Source organism: Myotis lucifugus, unplaced genomic scaffold, assembly GCF_000147115.1.
Source record: "Myotis lucifugus unplaced genomic scaffold, Myoluc2.0 scaffold_11, whole genome shotgun sequence".
NCBI classification, from domain to species: domain Eukaryota; kingdom Metazoa; phylum Chordata; class Mammalia; order Chiroptera; family Vespertilionidae; genus Myotis; species Myotis lucifugus.
In genome coordinates this window covers 197,322-219,586 of record NW_005871059.1, presented here as the reverse complement: position 1 = coordinate 219,586, position 22,265 = coordinate 197,322, and the positions used below count along the sequence as shown (strand labels likewise).

Here is a 22,265-nt window from a genome sequence, read left to right as displayed (position 1 = left end):
GGTCAAGGGCATATGCCTGGGTTGCAGGCTCAATCCCCAGTAGGGGACATGCAGGAGGCAACTGATCGATGATTTTCTCTATCATTGATGTTTTTCTCTCTCTCTCCCTCCCTTTCTGAAATCAGTAAAAATATATATTAATAAAACCCCTCAGGTTTATTCCCAAAACAAGGTTTCATAATTCTAAACTGAGGCAAGCACGCCCACAAAAATTCATTCCCAATCAAAATCCCTAGCATGCTAAAAAAAAAAAAAAAAAGCCCTAACCGGTTTGGCTCAGTGGATAGAGCATCGGCCTTCGGACTGAAAGGTCCCAGGTTCGATTCCGGTCAAGGGCATGTACCTTGGTTGTGGGCACATCCCCAGTAGGGGGTGTGCAGGAGGCAGCTGAATCGATGTTTCTCTCTCATCGATGTTTCTAACTCTCTCTCCCTCTCCCTTCCTCTCTGTAAAGAATCAATAAAATATATTAAAAAAAAAAATCCCTAGCATGTGTTTATGTCACTGTTACTGTCCTGCACAGTCACCCTAAACATAATCCCCCAAAATGTTACTTTTGTCTCAGCTTTACCAAATGTTCTTTCCTTAAATACATCCCTCCCACTCTCACCTAATACATATAGAGCTTCACAGATATCTTTCCCCTGCCCCATGTATGTCCTGTGCCAGGTACCAACATATCTTTTCCAAATGAATATATAAGTTTATAGACCCTCTTACTTGCTAATCTTAGATTAAGGCACTGAAAAGAGTCTTATCTGTATATTAAAATTTCCTTTTCAACCCTGAAGGATTCATTTATACCTGACAATATTTGGGTAGAAAATTAGCTAAGAAATGCTTTATTTTAATTTTTTTTACTAGAAATTATGTTTATTGAATGTTCAGTGCTTTTTAGAAGGATTTCAAAATAAATTTTGTTTCATCAACCTGTTGTCTTTGCTATTAGACTATATCATGATAGGGGTGGTGCAAAGTTATGCTAACTTAACCTACTACAAATTCATTCTGTTCCACTTCACCTGAGCCACCCCTGCTGCTTGGTCTTCTACTTCTTCAGTTAATACATCAGCCCAGGCCCTGAAGAAGTTGTTCTAAACCAACTTCCCTTTCTTTAAACCTCTATTCTGAGATTTCTGAGATTCAGTCATTTAGTTTTGTTGATATTAATTAAGAACCAGGTCACTGCTTTCCTTCCCTTTCCCCTTCTCCTTCCTGCCCCATCACCTTTGCACCACTCCTCACTTGTTTCTCCCTCACTCTTAAGGTTTTTTTTCTTATAGGCATGTATTGAGTACCTACTCTTGCTAGACATTGGTGAAAGTGGAGATAAAGAATGGTTCTTTCCCGTGAGAGACAGTAAAATAAACAGTTTACTATCCAGATTGAGAGATACTTTCATATGTTAGTTATTTCGTTATTTTATACAACCACTCTGTATGGCAGATATTGTAGCTAAGGAGAGCTGGATTTAAGGGGTTGTAGCTTGTTCAGCCTTTCAAAGGAAGGACTTCGAATTCCAAGTCCAGAGTCTCTTTCCCTACCAACATTGCTGCCTAGTGACAGCAGAGCTACCTGGTGTGACCTCATCAACCACTTTTTGTCAGCACAGCCCTGCCTTTGAAACTGTCAGAGAAGGAATGACTCTTCCCTCCAAAGGCCCATCTAGTGCCCTTCTTAGCTTCAATAATCTTCCTGCTATCCTTCAGCTCCTTAGATTATGGGATCTCCAGTCTCCCCTTCTCAAGTTTCTCCTCTTCACCTTTAAACATTCACGGTCCTCTTCCCAACTTTAAAAATAAATCTTGTCCTATCCATTTTGTTTTCTGTACCATTTGTTCTGTGTCCCCTTCCCCCCACCTTGTTCCTTTACTTCTAGAACACATATTCACCCATTGGTTCCACTAAAGCTGATTTGTTATAATCTGGCCTCTTAATTCCATTCCTCAATTGAAACTGCTCTCTAAAAAGACACCTTTGAACTTTGTCTTACCAAATCTAGTCACCGCTTTCCTTTACTGCCTTAGCTATTTGTTCTCCTAACCAGTTTGGCCTGGAGACTTTTTCTTGTTCTATATGGCATCATATAATTCTGTTTTTCTATATACCACTTTTGCTGTTACTTCTATATTTGGTTCATTTTGCCTCTTCTATTAACCTTTTGTTTCAAGACACCCTGGGCACTGGCTTTGGACATGGCCTCCCTCTTCTACAGTTACTTCTTTAGGGAATTATTCTAACGATCTAGATCTAAGATTCCATTCTCTCATCTTAGGTGAATTCTTATCTCTATTTGTTTTCTATGGGCAACCTACACTCCGTTATCCCAAACCAAATTCATCATCATCTTCTTATACTTCCCCTTGTTTGTACCTGTCATCACATTGAGCACAGTCACCCAAACTTCACGTTTCCTCCTTACTGCTCCCAAATAGCTCTGCTGTTTCCCAACATAAAATTCTGTATCCTAGCTTTACCATTAAGAGTTTTAGGATTGAAATTCTATCCAAGATTAAGGATAAAAGTTAATAAAAAAGGTCAAGTAAACAATCTAGTTGATAAATTGCTTTAAATTTTAATAACACATTATTTAAAAAAAATTAGTAATACTCTGATTCCTATGTTTAACACTATAATACAGTTCTTTTTGGCCAAAAAGAAAAGCGTAGTCAAATGGAAACACATTGTGCCCTTCCCTGTATCTGAGCCTTTCCTTCCTCAGCAACCTAAAGACTTGCCCGGCCTTACCTAAAATACTTATTGCCCTCTTTACTGTTCACAAATATTCTTCCTTCAGCACCCAGCTCAAGTTCTACTTTCAGTTTAGTTCACTTGTACAAATGTTTATCAAACACTGTTCCAGAGAAAACCATGGAGACCTATGCTCTTCTTTCAAGAGACTTACAGTCCAGTAGCAACGTTCCTTTTCTTACAGAACTTAACCTCTGTATTTTGTTATCTCACTGTCATGTAAGCTCGTTGGTGGTAGACAATGTCTTTTGCTGTTTTTCTATAATTTTATACCAACTATTAGCACCCACACCAGAATTTTACTACTGATGCCAACTGAATTGGAAATTTCATATCTAATCTTAGGAAAATAACTGTTAGTAATGTTTAAGCTTGTAACCTTTTGTCTAAATTAGTAAGTATTTGAAAAATGGTTTAAAACTCCTTTGATTGAAATATTAATGTTTATTGCATGTACATGGCTAATTATTTTGTATCTACAATCTGGTAGTAAAAAAATAATAAAAAAATAAAACTCTTTGAAGTTCATACAATAGGAAGAGATTGTTTCCAGGAATGTATATTGTGTCCTCTGGTCTTTCATTTGACAGTGAATAGATGTGGCTTACAAAAAATTAAGGAAGTAGAAAACAAGGGGAGAGAAAACTGGCTTTAGCCTTTACTTCAAAACAAATGTTTCTCAGTGGGTGGAACAGCATTCTATCAGATTACTTTGCCATCAACAACAGGCAGCATCTGTTAAATTTATAAAGCAGTGCTTTGAAGTAGGCATAATATTGGTAGAATGGTTTGAATATTTTTGTTTGCTATAGGGAAATTTAGTTAAGGAAGAGTAGGCTTTAGCACAGGCTTCCTTGGACAGCTTTGTTTTTTAAGACCTGGTTTCTTCAAAACATTTCCAGAAAGTCTTATAAATTATTCAAACTCTCAAGAAATAATATCACTGTAAATTAAAGTTTTAATGTATGTTATATCATAGCATTGGTTTTAGATTAAATGAGTCTTTGCAGTTGAAATTTCATGTACTAATTGTGCATTTTATAGTACTTTGGGGCCCCTTATAATACAAATATACTGTGTATATTATGTATTTCAAATTACAGAGGTTTATAATTTTTGTGATTTTGCCTTTGTGACATGCAATTATAACTGTAATATTATAATTTATTGGATGTCAGATCAGTGGTTAAGAATGTAGCTGCTAGATTATAATATGATTTTTGTTTGAGTACTGGCATCTTTATTTAGTATCTTTATGACCATGGGCAAGTCATTTAACTGCTTCAGGCCTTAGACTCTTTATCTCAGAAGTAGGGACCAAAACACTTATTAAACCAGTGTTCTTATGAGGATTAAATGAAGTGATATATGATGTATCTGAAAACGGTTTGTAAAACTCTAAAGTGTTTTTTAGATGTAAGGTATTTGTTGTTTATGAAATCTTAAGAAAATTAGATGGTCCCCAGGACCTTCTTTAGTAATAAATATTCTTTTCACTGCTTTTGTACTCCTCTAATAGTCAAATCAGTTAGCTTTGATACAGATCTTTGTTAAATGATGAATTACAACAAATTATCTCATACATTCTCTACATGTTTTTGGAAACATGTATGTGATGTAGTGGTCACTGTACAAAACTGGCTCTCTAGCGGGGGAAGCCCCAATTTGTAGCATTTGCTGTTTTCCATGATGTAAATATTCTCACCACAGCCAATTTCAAGCACCAACATGATGTCACTGAACTCAGAGTTGAGACTAGATATGTACCAGTCAGCTCTCATGAGTCCAAAAGAACTGATTCTAGCACACACTGACCTAAGATTTAGTCCATGTTTAGTCTTACAGAAGTCATAATTAATCATTGAAACTTAGATTATCTTTCAAATTGTATTTTGATCTTTCAATTTAAAAATCTAAGAATATTATTGTGGCTGTCTCTGAAAGACAGGAATCTGAAACCAGACCTGGTTCTCATTCTGATTCTGTACTTAGTAGTTCTGTGACCTTGGGCAAGTCAGAGCATCTTTAAGCCTCAGTTTCTTCATCAGATACTATCACAATAATAGTATCTATCTCAGAAGGGGAGATCTGGTGCCTGGTACAGACCACGGGTTGAAAATGAGGAAAAGGCTTGCTGTGTAAGGGTGCTAACTATTGTCATCAACTTTGTATGCTTTTAATATCATGCCAAACTGAGTTTCACGTTAATTTATTTTGTTTTTTAGCGGACATGGGTTTTGCCAGATTATTCAATTCTCCTCTAAAGCCACTAGCAGATTTGGATCCAGTAGTTGTGACTTTTTGGTATCGGGCTCCAGAACTTTTGCTTGGTGCAAGGCATTATACAAAAGCCATTGGTAAGTTAGTCTAAAATGATTTAATTACTTGGCATTGAATTATCCTAAATATCAAATGGTATAATAATGAAACTGCTTTGTAAAAACCATTTTCTTTTCTTTTTTTTTTTAATATATTTTATTGATTTTTTACAGAGAGGAAGGGAGAGAGATAGAGAGTTAGAAACATCGATGAGAGAGAAACATCGATCAGCTGCCTCCTGCACATCTCCCACTGGAGATGTGGCCGCAACCCAGGTACATGCCCTTGACCGGAATCGAACCCGGGACCCTCCAGTCCGCAAGCCGACGCTCTATCCACTGAGCCAAACCGGTTTCGGCTAAAAACCATTTTCTGTCTCTTTGTGAAAGTCCTGTTGTCTTCTATACTCCTAGATTTTACAATCTGTTGGATTTGGATTTTTAACTGTATAGGAGAAAATGGTTATTTTAAAAGAAGAAAGCATTTTCTTTCAGCGAATAGAGGTATCTGGTCCATTGAGTTGTTATGGAAATAATAACATGTAAATTTTATTTTGCACTCGCCTACTATTGGTCAGAAGAACTGGAGAGAGGTTTAGAATTGTTTCTTCACAAACAGAAACACAGGAGTAGTGGGGTGTTGGAGGAGCCCCCTTCTGTCTGGGGAAAAGTTAATCAGTCTTTCCTAAGCAAGAAACTATGACTAATCTTTCTTGCCATTACAGTTATCAGAATGGCAGTTTCTCCATTAAGGTAGAAAATAGACAGACTCTGGGTAGATTAGCTGTGCCATCTCTCCAGGTAAAAAAAGAAACAACTGAGTAGGAAAATCTGTTATAAACATACTCTCTGTAGGATTTAAAGTTGGCTTTAGAACAGAAGCATCAGAGATTTTGCTACCTGGTCACTATATTGTTCTCAGAGAATCCAGCTGCAAACCAAGGGAGTTAAGAAGAGGAGTCTTCCTCAAATCTAGAGATTTCTTTAAAAGAGAGGATAGGGAGGGAGTATATTTCTTTAGATTTTCCTTTTACAGACTAGTAAGCACAATCCTTTCTGTTAAGCTTATGAAAAACTTGGTGATACCCAAAGAAATACAAAGCAAGTTTTTACATTTGGAAGATTAGACTGATAATTAACCTATTCATCGTAAAAAGGGAAACAAAAATTTTAATATAATAATGTCCTCTGCCGAAACCGGTTTGGCTCAGTGGATAGAGCGTCGGTCTGGGGACTGTCCGGGGATTGTTACACTAGCACAGTGCTAACATATTGTCATACTTCATAAATACTTCTGAAGGGTTTTATTGATCGATGTTTCTCTCTCATTGATGTTTCTAGCTTTCTGTCTCTCTCCCTTCCTCTCTGTAAAAAAATCAATAAAATATATTTAAAAAAAAAATAATGTCCTCATTCATTGGGAGATCTGACTTTTGCAAAATTCAGACACCCACAACACATTTATACTTTGTCCGGGGATTGTTACACTAGCACAGTGCTAACATATTGTCATACTTCATAAATACTTCTGAAGGGTTTTATTAAATGAGTAAAAGAGCCCATGAGTAACCTTAGCACTGTGAGATAAACCAGTATGTATTTGATAATTAGAAGAGTGTAGACCCTTCCCCTGGCAGCTGAGCCCATAGTAAAGCTCTGTTTCAGAGGTGTCAAGGCCACACTGTTAGCAACTGACAGTGGCAGTTCTGTGAAGGGTGAAGAAAGAACTACCAAAAGCAAATGGAAGGAATAGAGTGGTTCTAAGAACGAGGAGTTAAAATCAGCGCCTGACTCTACTCAGTGAGTGACTTTGACCATAGGGCTGTGTTTTTAGACTTTTAGGCTTATGTTTGCTTTTTCTGTTATTGGATCTCTTACTATGGAGAACAGTAAATCTCTTAGGCAACCACAGAAGGCACCAGAGGATAAGAAGAGACTGAAAGTGAGCCAGAGAAGGAGGGAGTGTTAGTTGGAAGTAATAGGTATGCTTTAGAACATAATTGAATGTGAGATAACCCAGGGCTCGGGTAGGGATAAAGGATGTGATAACAGTAGAAATTTGTATGTGTTGGACTCTTAGCAAACACTGATACAATCTATATCTAAAAGGGAGATTCCCAGTAAGAAAAGGCAAATTCAGCCAAAATCCTCTGTTAAACTAAATGAGCCCCCACCAAACTCTATCATATTCTCAGAGATTCTTATACAAAATCCATGGTAAGGCCAGGCCCATTTAAAAAATACACACACACACACACACTCACACTCCCTCTCTCTCTCTCTCTCTCTCTCTCTCTCTCTCTCTCTCTCTCTCGGCCCGGTGCATGAAATTTGTGCACTGGGGGGGGGGGGGGGGGCGCTCAGCCCAGCCTGTGCCCTCTCGCTGTCTGGGAGCCCTTGGGGGATGCCTGACTGACGGCTTAGGCCCACTCACCCAGGGGGAGCGGGCCTAAGCCAGCAGTCGGACATCCTTAGCGCTGCCGTAGAGGTGGGAGAGGCTCCTGCCACTGCTGCTGCACTTGCCAGCCATAAGCCTGGCTCAGGGCTTTTGGCTGAGCGGCACTCCCCCTGTAGGAGTGCACTGATGACCAAGGGGCAGCTCCTGCATTGAGCGTCTGCCCCCTAGTGGTCAGTGCACGTCACAGTGACCGCTTGTTCCACCGTTCGGTCGATTTGCATATTAGTCTTTTATTATATTGGATATATATATTTCAGAGAGGAAGGGAGAGGAGAGGGAGAGAGAGATAGAAACATCAAGGATGAGAGAGAATCACTGATCAGCTGCCTCCTGCACACCCCCTACTGGGGAGTGATTGAGCCTACAACCTGGGCATGTACCCTGACTGGGAATCAAACTGTGATCTCCTGGTTTATAGGTTGTTGTTCAACCACTGAGACACGCCGGCCCGGCAAGGCCCATTTTTAACATATACCATTAGGTGATTCTATTGTATGTGGTCCACACACTTTGACAACCCACACTTTGAGAAACACAGTTTTATGAATATTTTATAATTAAATGTTCTGCTTTTAAAATCAAAATAGATGTTTTTTGAGAAATAAAGATAATTTTTTAAAAATATGTTTTTATTGATTTGAGAGAAAGAGGAAGGGAGAGGCATAGGGAGATAGAAACCGTCTACATTTTTAAAAAATATTTATTAATATATTTGACAAAGCATTGTGAATATAATCTCTGAATCTGAATTACAGTTTTTCAATCTATAAAATCAAAATAAGTGGTGGTTTGAAATAGTTAATAAAACTTTGAAAGATGCCTAACTTTAAACTGAGGTATTGGAGGATTGGGGAAACATCTAAGTCAGGGGTAGGGAACCTGTGTTCTGTCAAGGGCCATTTGGGTATCAGCTGATAAATTAGCCTGCTATTTTGGTCAAACATTTAATGAACTCACCCTTAATGCCTTGTAAGTGCCAGACCAAATTTGCAGGCCTTATAGAGCCTTGGACTGGACATTCCCCACCCCTGACTGAGTGTATTTAGATAACATCTCTCTCTACTGGTGTCTGTCTACCTCTGTATTTATCAACTTCTGAACCTTACAATTTGTTGAAAAACTGAATTTGGTAGTCTTTCAGCCAAAAGTTGAGTTTTTTCCAAATAATTTTATGTGGTATTACTGTTGGAATCAGACATTCTGCTCTATAGTTATGTAATTGATTGCTTTAAAGAATGTATTGCTATACCTGATGGTGATATTGTTTTAGTCTATCAGACCTTGAATAATAGATTATCAGTTGAATGCTTTAGTAGTTGAATTACTAATAGTGGTTAGGAAGACTTTTGCCTATATATAAAGTAAATTCATTGCTTACTAAATTGAGTTTCCTAAGCTTATCTTCATCAGGAAATACACAGGTGACTGTTTTTTTATTTGGCTTTCAATGCGTTGTGTGATAATCATCTGTTCATGTCTTCTTAATACACTTATTGTATTTTGTATATTGCTTTACTGAAAAGTATTTTTATGTGTAGGCTGTGATTATACCAGGAATTGTAACCAAAGAAGTATAATAAATGTGTACAAAAACTTGTTTTCCTTTCTTCGTAGATATATGGGCAATAGGTTGCATATTTGCTGAATTGTTGACTTCAGAGCCCATTTTTCACTGTCGTCAGGAAGATATAAAAACAAGCAATCCCTTTCATCATGATCAACTCGATCGGATATTTAGTGTCATGGGATTTCCTGCAGGTAATTTATTTCTTTTTCAAAATATTTAGTCCTATTTCAAAATCATTTCTTTTCAAACGCATATTTTTAAGTATTATATATATATATTGAGCTAAAGTAACTAGCAGATTATTTTATAAAAGTAACACATCATTTCCTATAACAACATTCAATATTTTTTTTGTAAGATAAAGACTGGGAAGATATTAGAAAGATGCCAGAATACCCCACACTTCAAAAGGACTTTAGAAGAACAACGTAAGTAACTCCATTTAAATAGAAGCAGCCATTTCATTGGGAATATTTAATATTTAAAAAAAAAAAACAGATACAGATTATTTAAACTAGAAACCTAGATTTTTTTTAATATTCATTATGCCTATGATTTAAAGAAGATTTTACAGACGTTCACATATATGGTAGGCTTACGCTGTATTATTTAAAAACTTCTAAGAATTTAAGGGGCAATAGATAGTTTAAATGTCTCCTCTGTTTTAGCAGGATAAAGGGCTCAGTTCAGGGCCACAACTATGATTTCTATCTTTCTCTGAGTAATGACTGGTGACCGAAATGCTGGGCTAGCTGCCAAGATGACAGAGGAAGAACACATGGCAGGGATCTGAGTAACTGGCGGGACATTTATGTTGAGCAGAAACAAGAGGAGGGGAAAGGTGGCATGAGAGGACTTTATTATAAGTATATATGCTCAGAGGAAAAGGTGAAGGAGGCTCCCTTTTAGGCAACTTAATGGAAAAAGTTCAGGACAGGAGGGCTTGCAGCGGTTCTCAACCTGTGGGTCGCGAACAATGAAAATACATCCTGCATATCAGATATTTACATTATGATTCATAACAGTAGCAAAATTACAGTTATGAAGTAGCAACGAAAATAATTTTATGGTTGGGGGTCACCACAACATGAGGAACTGTATTAAAGGGTCGCGGCATTAGGAAGGTTGAGAACCACTGGCTTATAGGAATAAAAGCAGACATCATAAATAGAAGTAGAGAGTGGCACTCACCATTTCATTACTAAGATTACAGAAGTACTCTATGTACCCTCCCTTCCTGTTCATGTCCCTCCCAAAGGGTAGCCCCTGTTCTGAATTTGTATTTATCATTCCTCATTTTTCATTATAGTTTTACTACAAATAAATTATTGTTCAGTTTAATGTATCTTTGAACTTTTTATATAAATAGTATTATACTTCTGCACTTTGTTTTCCCTCATTCAACCTCTGTATTCATTTTTACTATTGTTAGCATTCTATTATGTCAATACATAACAATTTAATTACCCATTCTTTAGTAGATATACATTTGGGTTGTTTACAGTTTATTCTATTACCAAAATGCTGCCAAGAACATTTTTTGTCTATGTATCCTGTTATGCATGTGCAAAAATCTCTCTTAGACTAGAGTATGTACCTAGGAAAAGAATTGCTGGGTCATAGGATATTCACATTTTCAACTCTAATGGTTAATGCATAATTATTTTCCAAAGTGATTGTAAAAATGTAAACTCTTGCATGCGGTGTGTAACACTTCCTATTTCTTCACACATTTACCAATGTTTAGTTGTGTATTCCTTTTTAATCAGAAAAAACAATGGCGTAAACTTCTACCTTATAGGAAAAATCAGTCTTAGAGCTTTCCATTATATGAATGGTGTAAGTGTTCCCAATGATATATGATTGTTATGTCCTTACAGATATGCCAACAGTAGCCTCATAAAGTACATGGAAAAACACAAGGTCAAGCCTGACAGCAAAGTGTTCCTCTTGGTAGGTGCATCTCCCCCAGATTGGGAAGTCAGAACCTTAGTGCAGCTCTCACCTCATCCCATTTCCCATGGAATTGTCCCAGCTGTTCCTTCTCTTTAGAAGGGAAAGAAATCAGTGGATGCTGGGGCAAATTAAATATTTTTCTTTGGAGATGTTATCCGTGACTTTTAGCCTTATTTTCCCTCCAATAATTTTATCAGCAGAAAAAGAATTAAATTCTGTAACTGCTTTAATGCTAATGATTTTTGCCAATTCCACATAAATGTGTATAGTGTGCTAATCATGCAGTAAGTGAGCTGTACAAAATGGCATTTGATATTAGTCATGTTAGACCAGCCGTGGGCAAACTACGGCCCACGGGCCGGATCCAGCCCGTTTGAAATGAATACAACTAAAAAAAAAAAAGACCGTACCCTTTTATGTAATGATGTTTACTTTGAATTTATATTAGTTCACACAAACACTCCATCCATGCTTTTGTTCCGGCCCTCCGGTCCAGTTTAAGAACCCATTGTGGCCCTCGAGTCAAAAAGTTTGCCCACCCCTGTGTTAGACAGTAATTTAAAAGTCAAAACTGACTTGTAAACAACTTTTTCACGTGTTATCAATCCCTAGCTTCAGAAACTCCTAACTATGGATCCAACTAAGAGGATCACCTCGGAACAAGCTCTGCAGGATCCCTATTTCCAGGAGGACCCCTTGCCAACCTTGGAGTATGTATCCTACCTTTTCTGTGTCCTTTGCTCCAGGTTGAGGGTGTCGAGTAGTGGCTGAAAGCAAGAGAGCACTTGTTTTGAAGTATTTTACTTTCTTCATTAATGCTACTTTGGAGAAAAAGTCCTCACGAGAAAGGTCTTGTATTTTGAAGGAAGCAAAGCTGTAGAGAGGTGTGAATGAAAAGAAGTATTTTAGGAATGACGATTAATCAGTTTTACAGGTAAAAACAAATGGGACAGATGGGACTTTTATAGAAGGTCAGTCAGAACAGTTTAAACGGAACCAGTGGGGAACTGAGAAGTTAAAATTCAGTGTGTCTCCATCCTTGGTTATACCCACGTATATCATTGTGATTAGGTTTGTTAGAGGTGCAGCTTTTCTTAGAAGAAAAGTTATTTTCTTTGTTGAAGCAAATACAAATTCAGTTATTATTAGTGCCAATGAAGTTTGTGTGGAGAAATTCTGTCATATATGTCAACTCCTTAACAGCAGCTAAGATTTAGTATTGAACATGTCAACGTGTAAAATTAAGACAACGAATTGTTCGTTAATGCTTAAATTAAGTTGTGATGGGAGACATCCAACAAGCACCAATCACAGATGAAGAATAGGAAATACGTTGAGAAAAAAGTGGAATTTTAAATTAACAAGGTCAGTGATATCATAGCTTTTTGGTCATGACATTTCTTTCTTTGTAATGATTTTTAGTGTTTTTGCTGGCTGCCAGATTCCATACCCCAAACGAGAATTCCTAAATGAAGATGAACCTGAAGAGAAAGGTGATAAGGTATGAACTGCACAGTACATTTTCACTTCCAGAGAGTAAGGAGGCAAAAAGAGAACATAGGGAAGTATAATTTAATAATCCCTATGTATTTAACCACCTTTTATTTAATTAAACCTGTATTTATGTAGGTGTGCTTTGAAATTTGAAATGTAATAAGCTTACAGATGGATGACCTTCCTGATTTGTTTTATAGCCTACTAGAGGCCCGGTACACAAATTCGGGGTGGGGAGGCTGATCGGGGGTGGGACGGGGGGTGGGGAGGAGGAGGAGGGCCCAAGGGCAGTTGGTCGGCTGGCCCCGCCCCCTGGTCAAACTCCCTGTTGAGGGGATAGTTTGCATATTGGGCTTTTATTATATAGGCTTTTATTCCCTGACTCTTCATTCTTGCTTTTTGTTTGTTCAGCATTATTACCATTACCTTATGCAGGCTGCTTTTCAAAGCATCATTCTGTTCTTGATATACTTGGAGATATAAGGCCCTTCCCATACCCCTGTACCTGAAAATTACACTTGAAAGACTATTGGAGCTGTTTTCATGAGGGCAGAACTATTTCCTATGTGCCTTTGGTCTTCAGTGGGATGTCTGTGTCTGGTTGGAGGATTACTATGCAATTGAATGGACTTCAGAGAATGAGTCCCATTCAGGGCCCAGCACGTTGACCTTTGGGGATGCTGTAGTCCTTGGCTGCTCCATTTTCCAGCCATTCCAGCCACTTTGGTGTCCCACATAGGTTGCCCTGCAGGTTGGCTCAGCACATCAAGTATTGAAAGACATTTCCTGTTAATTTAGTTCCATACCAAGCTTGCTTTTTTCCCTTCCAAGAATCAGCAACAGCAACAGAACCAACATCAGCAGCCCACGGTCCCTCCAGCACAGACAGCAGCCCCTCCACAGGCACCCCCTCAGCAGCAGAGCAGCACCCAGACCAACGGGACTGCAGGAGGGGCCGGGGCTGGGGCCGGGGGCACCGCAGCAGGGCTGCAGCACAGTCAGGACTCCGGCCTCAACCAGGTGCCTCCCAGCAAGAAGCCACGGCTGGGGCCTTCAGGCGCAAACTCAGGCGGGCCTGTCATGCCGTCAGATTATCAGGTATTCCCCTGAATTTTGTACTTTTAATGTTTATACATTTTATTAAATCAATGCTTTTAGAATTAAGTAGCACTTAACTCTAAAGTTTGTACAAACTGTACAATCCTGTTTCTAGGGCATTATGAAAATGAATATCTTTGTTGTATTTTATGTAATTGCAAGATATTTCTCTCTTGACTTGTTTATCCTGACACCCCAAGGAGGGAAGATGAGACAGGCCCCTTCCTCCTCAAAGAAAATTTCTTCTTTTGCACATACAGCTGCCTTTCAGCTTTGGACCAGAAAAAGATCCCTAGATAAGCAATTGAAAAGGGAGAAGAGTGGTAGCATATTTTGGACAAAATAGCTATATACCAGAAAGATTTGCTGTCACTGGAAGAAAATAGTAAATAGCCACATAAACATAAAAGAGAAAAGGATTAAAATTGAAATTTCTCAGAAATAACCATTAAATCTCACTAGAAATAATTTTGAGACTAGAAAATACTTTTTGCTAAAAGTACTTTGATAAAAAGAGAACTATAATTATAATACAAATTCTGGAAATGAAAGAAAAATTAAAGGTTTGGTATTTGGGAAGAGAGTTAAAAATACTTGTGAAAACTGCAGGAATCTTGCAAAAAAAAAAAAGCCACCTTGTTTTCAAGGTAGCAACAAGCTAAGAAAAGGTCTAAGAAAATGAGAAGAAAAACTTAAATGAAAGGTAGAAAGAAAAAAGGTATAGAACCATGTCCCTTGGGAAACTGGTGGAGGAGGAGCAGTTAGGTTAGAGATAATAGAAAACAAAACCACAGCAAGGGAGCCATAAACTCTCTGGTAAGGAACTAGAATTAAGAAAAACATTAACAGGAAAGATATAATAAGTAGCTGCCTAAACAGGCTTCCCATTTTGAACATCTTACAAAATGAAATGTATTTTCTCGCACAATTGCGTCTCTGAAAACCTCTGTTGGAAGATTCCCTGCAAGCAGAGGGGATAGAACAGCACTGCCATTTGGTTAAACTAGTCAAGGTTACCGTTTGATCCTCTAAAAACAGCAGGTCATGAACCTCTTTGAATTTTCTCATAAATTCAGATTTCCCCCCCTAACATTGGTTTATTCTTATCATATGAGCAATAAACCTTTACTATATACTGGCTTATCTTTGTGTCTCTGATTGTAATTGTTAAGGTAAGAAACATTTAAATCTGTAAAAAAAAATTGTGAGTTTATTTGAGCCAAACTGTCAACAATTGCTGGGAAGCAGAATCTCCGGAGAATGGCGGTTTTTCACCTAGTTTTATAAATTACCATCAAAGGAGGATATGAAATCTGCTGGTGATAGATTAGAGGTGGTAGATAGCAAAGTCGGGAAACTTCTGGGATTGGGTAAAAAGTAAAATGATAAGACACATGCTTCTTTTACATAGGTGGGTACAGGATAGTTATCAATCAACAATTAACATGATAACAGTAACAATGAGGGAATTTGTGGTCTCCATCCTGGCACTTTGGTTTTGCCCTGAGGGGTGGGGGTGGGTGGGAAGTTGCAAGATACCTTGATATTCCAAAGGTATGTTATCATAGATGTAAAAAGACAATAGGCTCAGTTAAGATAAAAGTCGATCTTTCTCAGGGAAGATACTGGCCTAAGACAAGATTATCCACAATAGACTGCTTTTTAATTTAAAAAGTTTTAATTTCAGACCATCCTTTGTGGTTACTTTAGGTCTCTGAGTTTGCAAGGCCACCACACAGGCCTTCCCTGAGTTAGGTTAGCATGTGGCCCCTTTTTGCCTACATATTATAATAACCTGATTATAGACAATTGTGAACAGATTACTTTAAAAATTGTTTTTTAAAAAAAAATTGTTTTTAATTTATTTATTAATTTTAGAGAAAAAAAGTGAGAGAGAGAAACATCGATTTATTATTCCACTTATTTATATATTCATTGGTTGATTCTTGTGCATGCCTTGACTGGGGATCAAACCCGCAACCTTGGTGTATTGAAATGATGCTCCAACCAACTGAGCTACCTGGTCAGGATCTTAATTACTGTTTTTATTCCTTTCAAACTGAAGAGCTCTTCAAAATCTTTTTCTTTGTCCATCTTGTGCTATTTACTTAAAAACAAAACAGCATCTTTATAAAATGGGTAGATATCTCAGCTATTTAGTTGGATAGACTAGCACGAGGAGGGGGAGTCCCTTTGCATCTATTTGCAACTCTAACATCATCAATGTGTTTGTGCTTTATCTGGTACGGAAAATCCAGTGTGTGTGTCCAGTCTGCTCAAGTGAAAGTGGTCTTGGCCAACCTAACAATTACAGGGCTTGTGAATGGAAAGAACATTTTTTCATAATAAACTTTCAAAATAAAACATAGTTAGAATGTGGAATTTTGGAAGGCTTCTTACACTGACACAACTAATCAGAGTTATGTAACTTAGGAAGGATCCAGTCATTTGTGTTAACCAAGCCCATCTTACTGCCCTGTTGTCTTGGGCCAGATGTTCCAAGTCCAGTTTGGCAGCCTATGCACCTGAGGGGGGGACCTTGTTGATTTGTCCTTTCTTAACCCTAGTGCCACCTCAAAGTCATTTACATTTTAACTACAAATAATAGCTTTATTATGTATATTCTTTCCCACTTTGCTCAGAGGGAGAACTGGCCTTCTGAGCATAGCCAAAGACATTGGTCCCAGGTATTCTGTTTGACCAGGCACCATGTTTTTATTCTATTGACGAATTTTCCTTTCACATATTTTTTCATATGTGCCCTATGAAGATGAATGTTTCATTTAAAGTAATAAAGCCCTAACCGGTTTGGCTCAGTGGATAGAGCGTTGGCCTGCGGACTGAAGGGTCGAGGGTTCGGTTCCAGTCAAGGCCATGTACCTTGGTTGCAAGCACATCCCCAGTAGGGAGTGTGCAGGAGGCAGCTGATCGATGTTTCTAACTCTCTATCCCTCTCCCTTCCTCTCTGTAAAAAATCAATAAAATATATTTAAAAAATAAAATAAAATAAAGTAATAAAAACATTGGATTGAAATACATTTGTGTCTGCCTCCTCCTGAGGGCATTTTCATATAGAACATTGTTTTATTCTAAGTCAGACCTGAGGTTCATAAAGCCCACTCACTGCTGCCACGCCCTGCCCAACTCTGCCTTGCTTCGTCATGGCGCTGCTGCTGCCCCCACTCTGGCCTCTACCTCTGAAAACTTTTTCTCTACAAATGATTTCTTAATCACAGCTTTGTTATTTATAATGAGAAAATTAACAGGCATCTGTAGATATTATGGATAATTTTGGCCGAATGTGCCAAATTAATGATTCTTGTTTGTAAATCTCACTTATGCAAAGAATGACTAACCAGAATTAGTCAGTACCGAGAGCAGTGGACAACATAAGTTTCCCCACTGCCTTGTGTGCGTGTGCCAGTGTAGCTCATCTCCCAAAGAACTCCAGCCAAACGTGTGGTTATAGTGGTGGCAGGCTATGATTTTCCATCAACAAAATGTATTAACAAACTAAGCTGGATCTGATCCAGGAGCCTCTAATGAGCGGCTCACTTCTCCATTCCGTTGTGGTGATCATCTCTTCTTTCATCAGTAACTCCCTTCTCCTGTTTCCTTCTCCTAGCACTCCAGTTCTCGCCTGAATTACCAAAGCAGTGTTCAGGGATCCTCGCAGTCCCAGAGCACACTAGGCTACTCCTCCTCATCTCAGCAGAGCACCCAGTACCACCCATCTCACCAGGCCCATCGGTACTGACTCCCGCAGCCCAGAGCAGACTCCAGCAATATGATGTCCGCATTGAAGAGAACCAAAAATGCAAAAACTGTGATGCCATGTAAAACTTACCCATGTGGGAGGAAGACTGTATTCTGAGCATCTTGCAGGACTGATGTCTCTTCTCTATTGACTTACAGAAGATTTTTGTGAAGTTTCCCCAGCACCCTTTCCCTGCATGTGTTCATCGTGACTTCTCTGATCGGGCGTCTGATCCAATCCCAGCACTTACCTTCTGTGACCTTCAGCATTCTTTTGAAGGATTTCCTGGTGCACCTTTCTCGTGCTGTAGCAATCACTATGATTTATCTTTTCAAAGCTCTTTTAATAGGATTTTAATGTTCTAGAATCAGGACTCCAGTGGTGTAAAGTTTTATACTTCATCAGCTAACCTAGCAACACAGGTAAAAACGTACCTTTTAAAGCACTACGTTGTTTTCACAAAATATAACTGTTTTGCTCATGGAAGTCTTAAACAGAAATTGTTACTGTCCCAAAGTACTTTACTATTATGTTTTTATTTATCTAGTTTCAGGGAAGGTCTAATAAAAAGACAAGTGGTGGGACAGAGGGAGCCTACAACCAAAAACAGCCTACATCTTCGCAGTTAGTATGCTTCATGCAATGAAGCACCGAAGTGTGTGATGGTTTTTATGTAATCATTTACATGGAACTTAGTTCCCAGAATCATCTTATCCTGAACAGTAGTCAGTAATGAAGAATTATAAATTTAACTTCCTGTAGCTAAGTCTGCGTTAAAAGGGTTTTGAGAGCTTTGATGAAATGCAGTCCTCTGGTGACCCGCACCAGAGAGCTGAAGAGAACATTAACTGCACTAGGATTCTTTAAGGAGCAATGCTGATCAGAGGATGTATTACTTTCCTTTGAAGGAAAAGCTTCTAGTGTGTATTGTACATAAAGTTGGCTTCTCTAAAGAGCTGTTGGTTTCTTCACATGTGGGCCATCTTGAGTAACTTTCTTACATAATCAAGGGTACTCGACAGAAGCCTGCCAATGAATCTGCTTTTAAAATAAAGAGCAGTGTTCTCCATTCGTATTTGCATTAGATATAGAGTGACTATTTTTAAGGCATGTTAAAAATTTAGGTTTTATTCATGTTTAAAGTATGTATTATGTATGCATAATTTTGCTGTTGTTACTGAAACATAATTCTATCAAGAATCTTTTCATTGCACTGAATACTTTCTTTTGCCCCTAGGGGAAAACTAATAATTGTGCCTAAAAAACTATGGGCAGATAGTATACAACTAAACTAGATAAAGTGCATATTTGCATTTCCATGATCTATGAATTGGAGGCCGAGTTCTTTCTCAGTCAGTGTAAAGAACCCCTCACTCCCCAGAGTCACAAAGAAATGTAGACTTAGAGCTCTCGTTGTAATGTAAGGGACAGGACATTTGTGTTCTCTGAATGCTACTAGCAGCACCAGCCTTGTTTTAAACGTTTTCTTAGCTAGAAGAAATAGCTGATTGTTGTATATGCAAGTTATAAGCATTTTTTTACTATTCTTTATGAACTTATCTACCTGGTTATATACTCTGGGTCCATACACAAGTAACATAAGACTTTAGACAGAAGCCAGTATATATTTTGCACTATTGATGTGATCCTGTAGCCAGCAAGGACCTTACTGATTTCAGCATAATAATGCTTATTAATAATAAAGACTATATAGTGATGCTCACCAACACTGACACAGTTGCATGCATGCTCCATTGGAAGGAATTTCTGATTGTCTCTATGGTAATTTACCCGTTCCGTTTTCAAAATGAAAAATTAATAGCCCTCTGCCTAATGTAGCTACATATATAAGGTTCTGTCCTGTGCCTGAAGCCTCACTGTCCAGAGTTATTGGTCCTCAGATGCTCACTGCACCCTCACCGTGTACCCAGTGCTGTGCTGGATGGAAGATACAAAGGACAAGACGTACTTGCTGGCTCTTAAGGAGCTTATGTTCCACTCCATGAAAGGGAGCTCTCCTGGGATGGTTGGCTTATAAGGGAAACCATCTTAGAATGTGAAGGTCCTTTTGTTCACTTCTAAACCCACTTGGATGGAGTCACTATTCCAAATTCTGCTCCACAATAAACTGTCATGGAGAGGTTTCTATGTGTAGTTACCTTTGAGAACGCCAGCAATTCAGTATCACAGCAGGCATTCATGTACATTTGAAATGTTCACAGCAGCCTTTCAATATTGGGTGGCTCTTGGTAGGCAGAACACTATTAAGTAGCTGTAGGAAATTAGAATGAAAATAGAAGCTCTGTCCTGCCCTCAAGGGGACCTTACATTTAATGAAAGACATACCCAAGTATGTGCATGAACCAAAATGCCATGTCCCTTCATACTTTATACGCAACTTTGAAATACAGTTCTTGTGCTATGTGCTTACAGGATCATAGGACTACCTAGCATTCCTGGTGTGTGGTGAATTTTACTGGCAGAACCGATGGAGAGGCTGTAAGGGGATTTCATCAGTTGTTCCCAGTACGATGTTCTCCAGAATCGAGCCAGATATCCCCATTCCACACAGGACCGGGTTTCTGGTCATTGCACTGGCCCTGGCCCTTTCCTCCTGTGGTCCTGCCTCAGAGTTGGTGATGCCCATTATCTTTTAAGATAATTTTGATTTGTAATTTCTGTTTCCCTGTAAAGGGGCACAAAGCCTTGAACACATTTATGGTCCCTAAAATTGTGGGACCTCAAAGGAGAGCTATGAAGCTTTTTAAGGTTCAAATTTACCTTTGTATTCCCCAAATGACCACATTCCTCTTTGAAAATTTATTACTGTCATGTCCCCGAGAATGCAGGGGGAGATTCCTCAGCATATGGGAACACCTAAACCAGGGAAGGTCACAGGAAAGAAGGAATCGACATGAAGGTGCTCTGCTCCCCATATTACAAATCAATTTGAGGTAGCTTTCTGGTGAGGTGTGTGTTTGGAAAAAGGGATTTCAGGGCAGCTGAGCTCAAGGGTAAGGTTGCCTGGTGGCAGGACTGACACTAAGAGGCTGAAGCAATCCTTGTGAGGAAACAGATCATGCAGTAACATACAAAAACCAAGGACATGTATATTTTTATATCTGTGTGGTTTTGAAACTTTAGTACTTAGAATTTTGGCCTTCTGCACTACTCTTTTGCTCTTATAAACAATTTACCTTTAAAAATGGAAAGGGACGGCATTTACATATGTGTTCACTGCCTCATTCCTGGTGAAGCAGCTGTTAGTTATATGCCTCTAAAACTATGCTGTTTTCTCTGCTAAAGAGAGAAAAAATAGTTGGACAATAAGACTTGCCACTTAGTCTGCTTTGAATAAATTTATGTAGCAGAAACTATATAATGAAGGAAGAAATGTATGAAAATTGCAAACCCCAACCTATCTATGGTGATATCTTTGCAGGAAATAGAGGAAGGCAGTGAAATGGCAGTGAGAGTAAAGGAGGCTTGAAGGATTCAAGTATAAGTAACGTTTTATATAAAGCATAGTAGTTTAGGTCCCCATAATCTTAAAGAATATCATAAATATCATAAAGCAAAGTTCATTGGTTTAGGATTTTTAAAAAATGTGTTGTACCTAAGGCCATACTTACTCTTCTATGCTATCACTGCAAAGGCGTGATAAGTATGTATTATATGAAAAAAAAATCCTTAATGCACTGTTATCTCCTAAATATTTAGTAAATTAATACTATTTAATTTTTTTAAAGATTTGTCTGTGTAGACACTAAAGGTATTACACAAAATCTGGACTGAAGATGTCCTTTTTAACAACAATTTAAAATACTTTTTATATATGTTATGTAGTACATGCTTTCTTAAACTGCATAGTTTGTATTTCCCATAACTCCTATTTGTGAAGTGTGCTCGTCCTTGTCTCACTTCAGTCATTCCCTGCATGCATCCCTCTTTATGGCTATAGAGATGACTGTGTGCTCTCCACACTCTGCTGCGAGGTGTCGCTCAGGGCGCTGCACCCAGCGAGGCCCGCCCTGGGGGTGCAGGACAAGCCGCCGCTTTGGAGCCCAGTGTCCCCCGCTTTTGAGTTGTCCTGGCCCCCTCCTTGAAACGACTGTTAAAACTAAAATTACATTGCATTTATTTTATATTCTTGGTTGTAATAAAAATTTAATTGACTTTGTTTCTGTGTGGCTTCTTTAAGCATAAAAAACTCTTGTTATAAGTGTTGGTGTTGAGATTTGAACGGTGCGCCTAGAAGCTTCTCGGATCACACTTGTCCGGCAGCGATGCAGCCTCCCTGTGAGTGGCCACATGGGGTTGTATTCAGGGTGTTTATGATGTCACAAAACCACAGAGGCAAGGCTTGCAATACCTCAGAAGCAAAATTACAGTCTTTAAAACATCTCCCCGGGAAACGTCCTATTTTTGAAAATGAAAATTAAAATGGTGTTTTAGAAGAAAACAAATAGGCAGCATTTTGTGGGGAGAGTGGTGCTGGGAGTCTGTCCTTTTATAAGAATGCTCTGTTGTACCTGGCTTCCCCTTATGGTTTACGCGATGAGTCCTCTGAGGTTAATCCAAGGGTCAAAGGCATCGTGGAGTGAGTTGAATGGTTAAGTGACACACACACAATTTCCATTTCTATTTAAAATAGATATTGCACAGCCGTAACCGGTTTGGCTCAGTGGATAGAGCGTCAGCCTGCGGACTGAAGGGTCCCAGGTTCGATTCCGGTCAAGGGCATGTACCTTATGGCACACCCCCAGTGGGGAGTGTGCAGGAGGCAGCTGATTGATGTTTCTCTCTCATCGATGTTTCTAACTCTATCCCTCTCCCTTCCTCTCTGTAAAAAAAATAAAATAGATA

At 38.6% G+C, this 22,265-nt stretch overlaps 1 protein-coding gene across 6 annotated transcripts in view; it reads left to right on the top strand.

Annotated features, from left to right (window-relative positions):
- Positions 1–21,579, top strand: part of CDK19 (cyclin dependent kinase 19) — a 117,355-nt gene extending 95,776 nt beyond the window's left edge. For 5 of the 6 annotated variants that reach the window (XM_014451769.2, XM_006084353.3, XM_014451774.2 and 2 more), the window contains 8 exons: positions 4,977–5,108; positions 9,142–9,285; positions 9,453–9,522; positions 10,975–11,047; positions 11,663–11,760; positions 12,473–12,551; positions 13,376–13,642; positions 17,268–21,579. In XM_014451769.2, coding sequence (XP_014307255.1) covers positions 4,977–5,108; positions 9,142–9,285; positions 9,453–9,522; positions 10,975–11,047; positions 11,663–11,760; positions 12,473–12,551; positions 13,376–13,642; positions 17,268–17,399 — 995 coding nt within the window. In that variant the 3' untranslated portion in view covers positions 17,400–21,579. Of the gene's footprint in view, positions 1–4,976; positions 5,109–9,141; positions 9,286–9,452; positions 9,523–10,974; positions 11,048–11,662; positions 11,761–12,472; positions 12,552–13,375; positions 13,643–16,412; positions 16,499–17,267 lie in introns of those variants that run through there. The other variant, XM_023750102.1, reaches the window with a different exon arrangement.
- Positions 21,580–22,265: the final 686 nt, after the last annotated feature.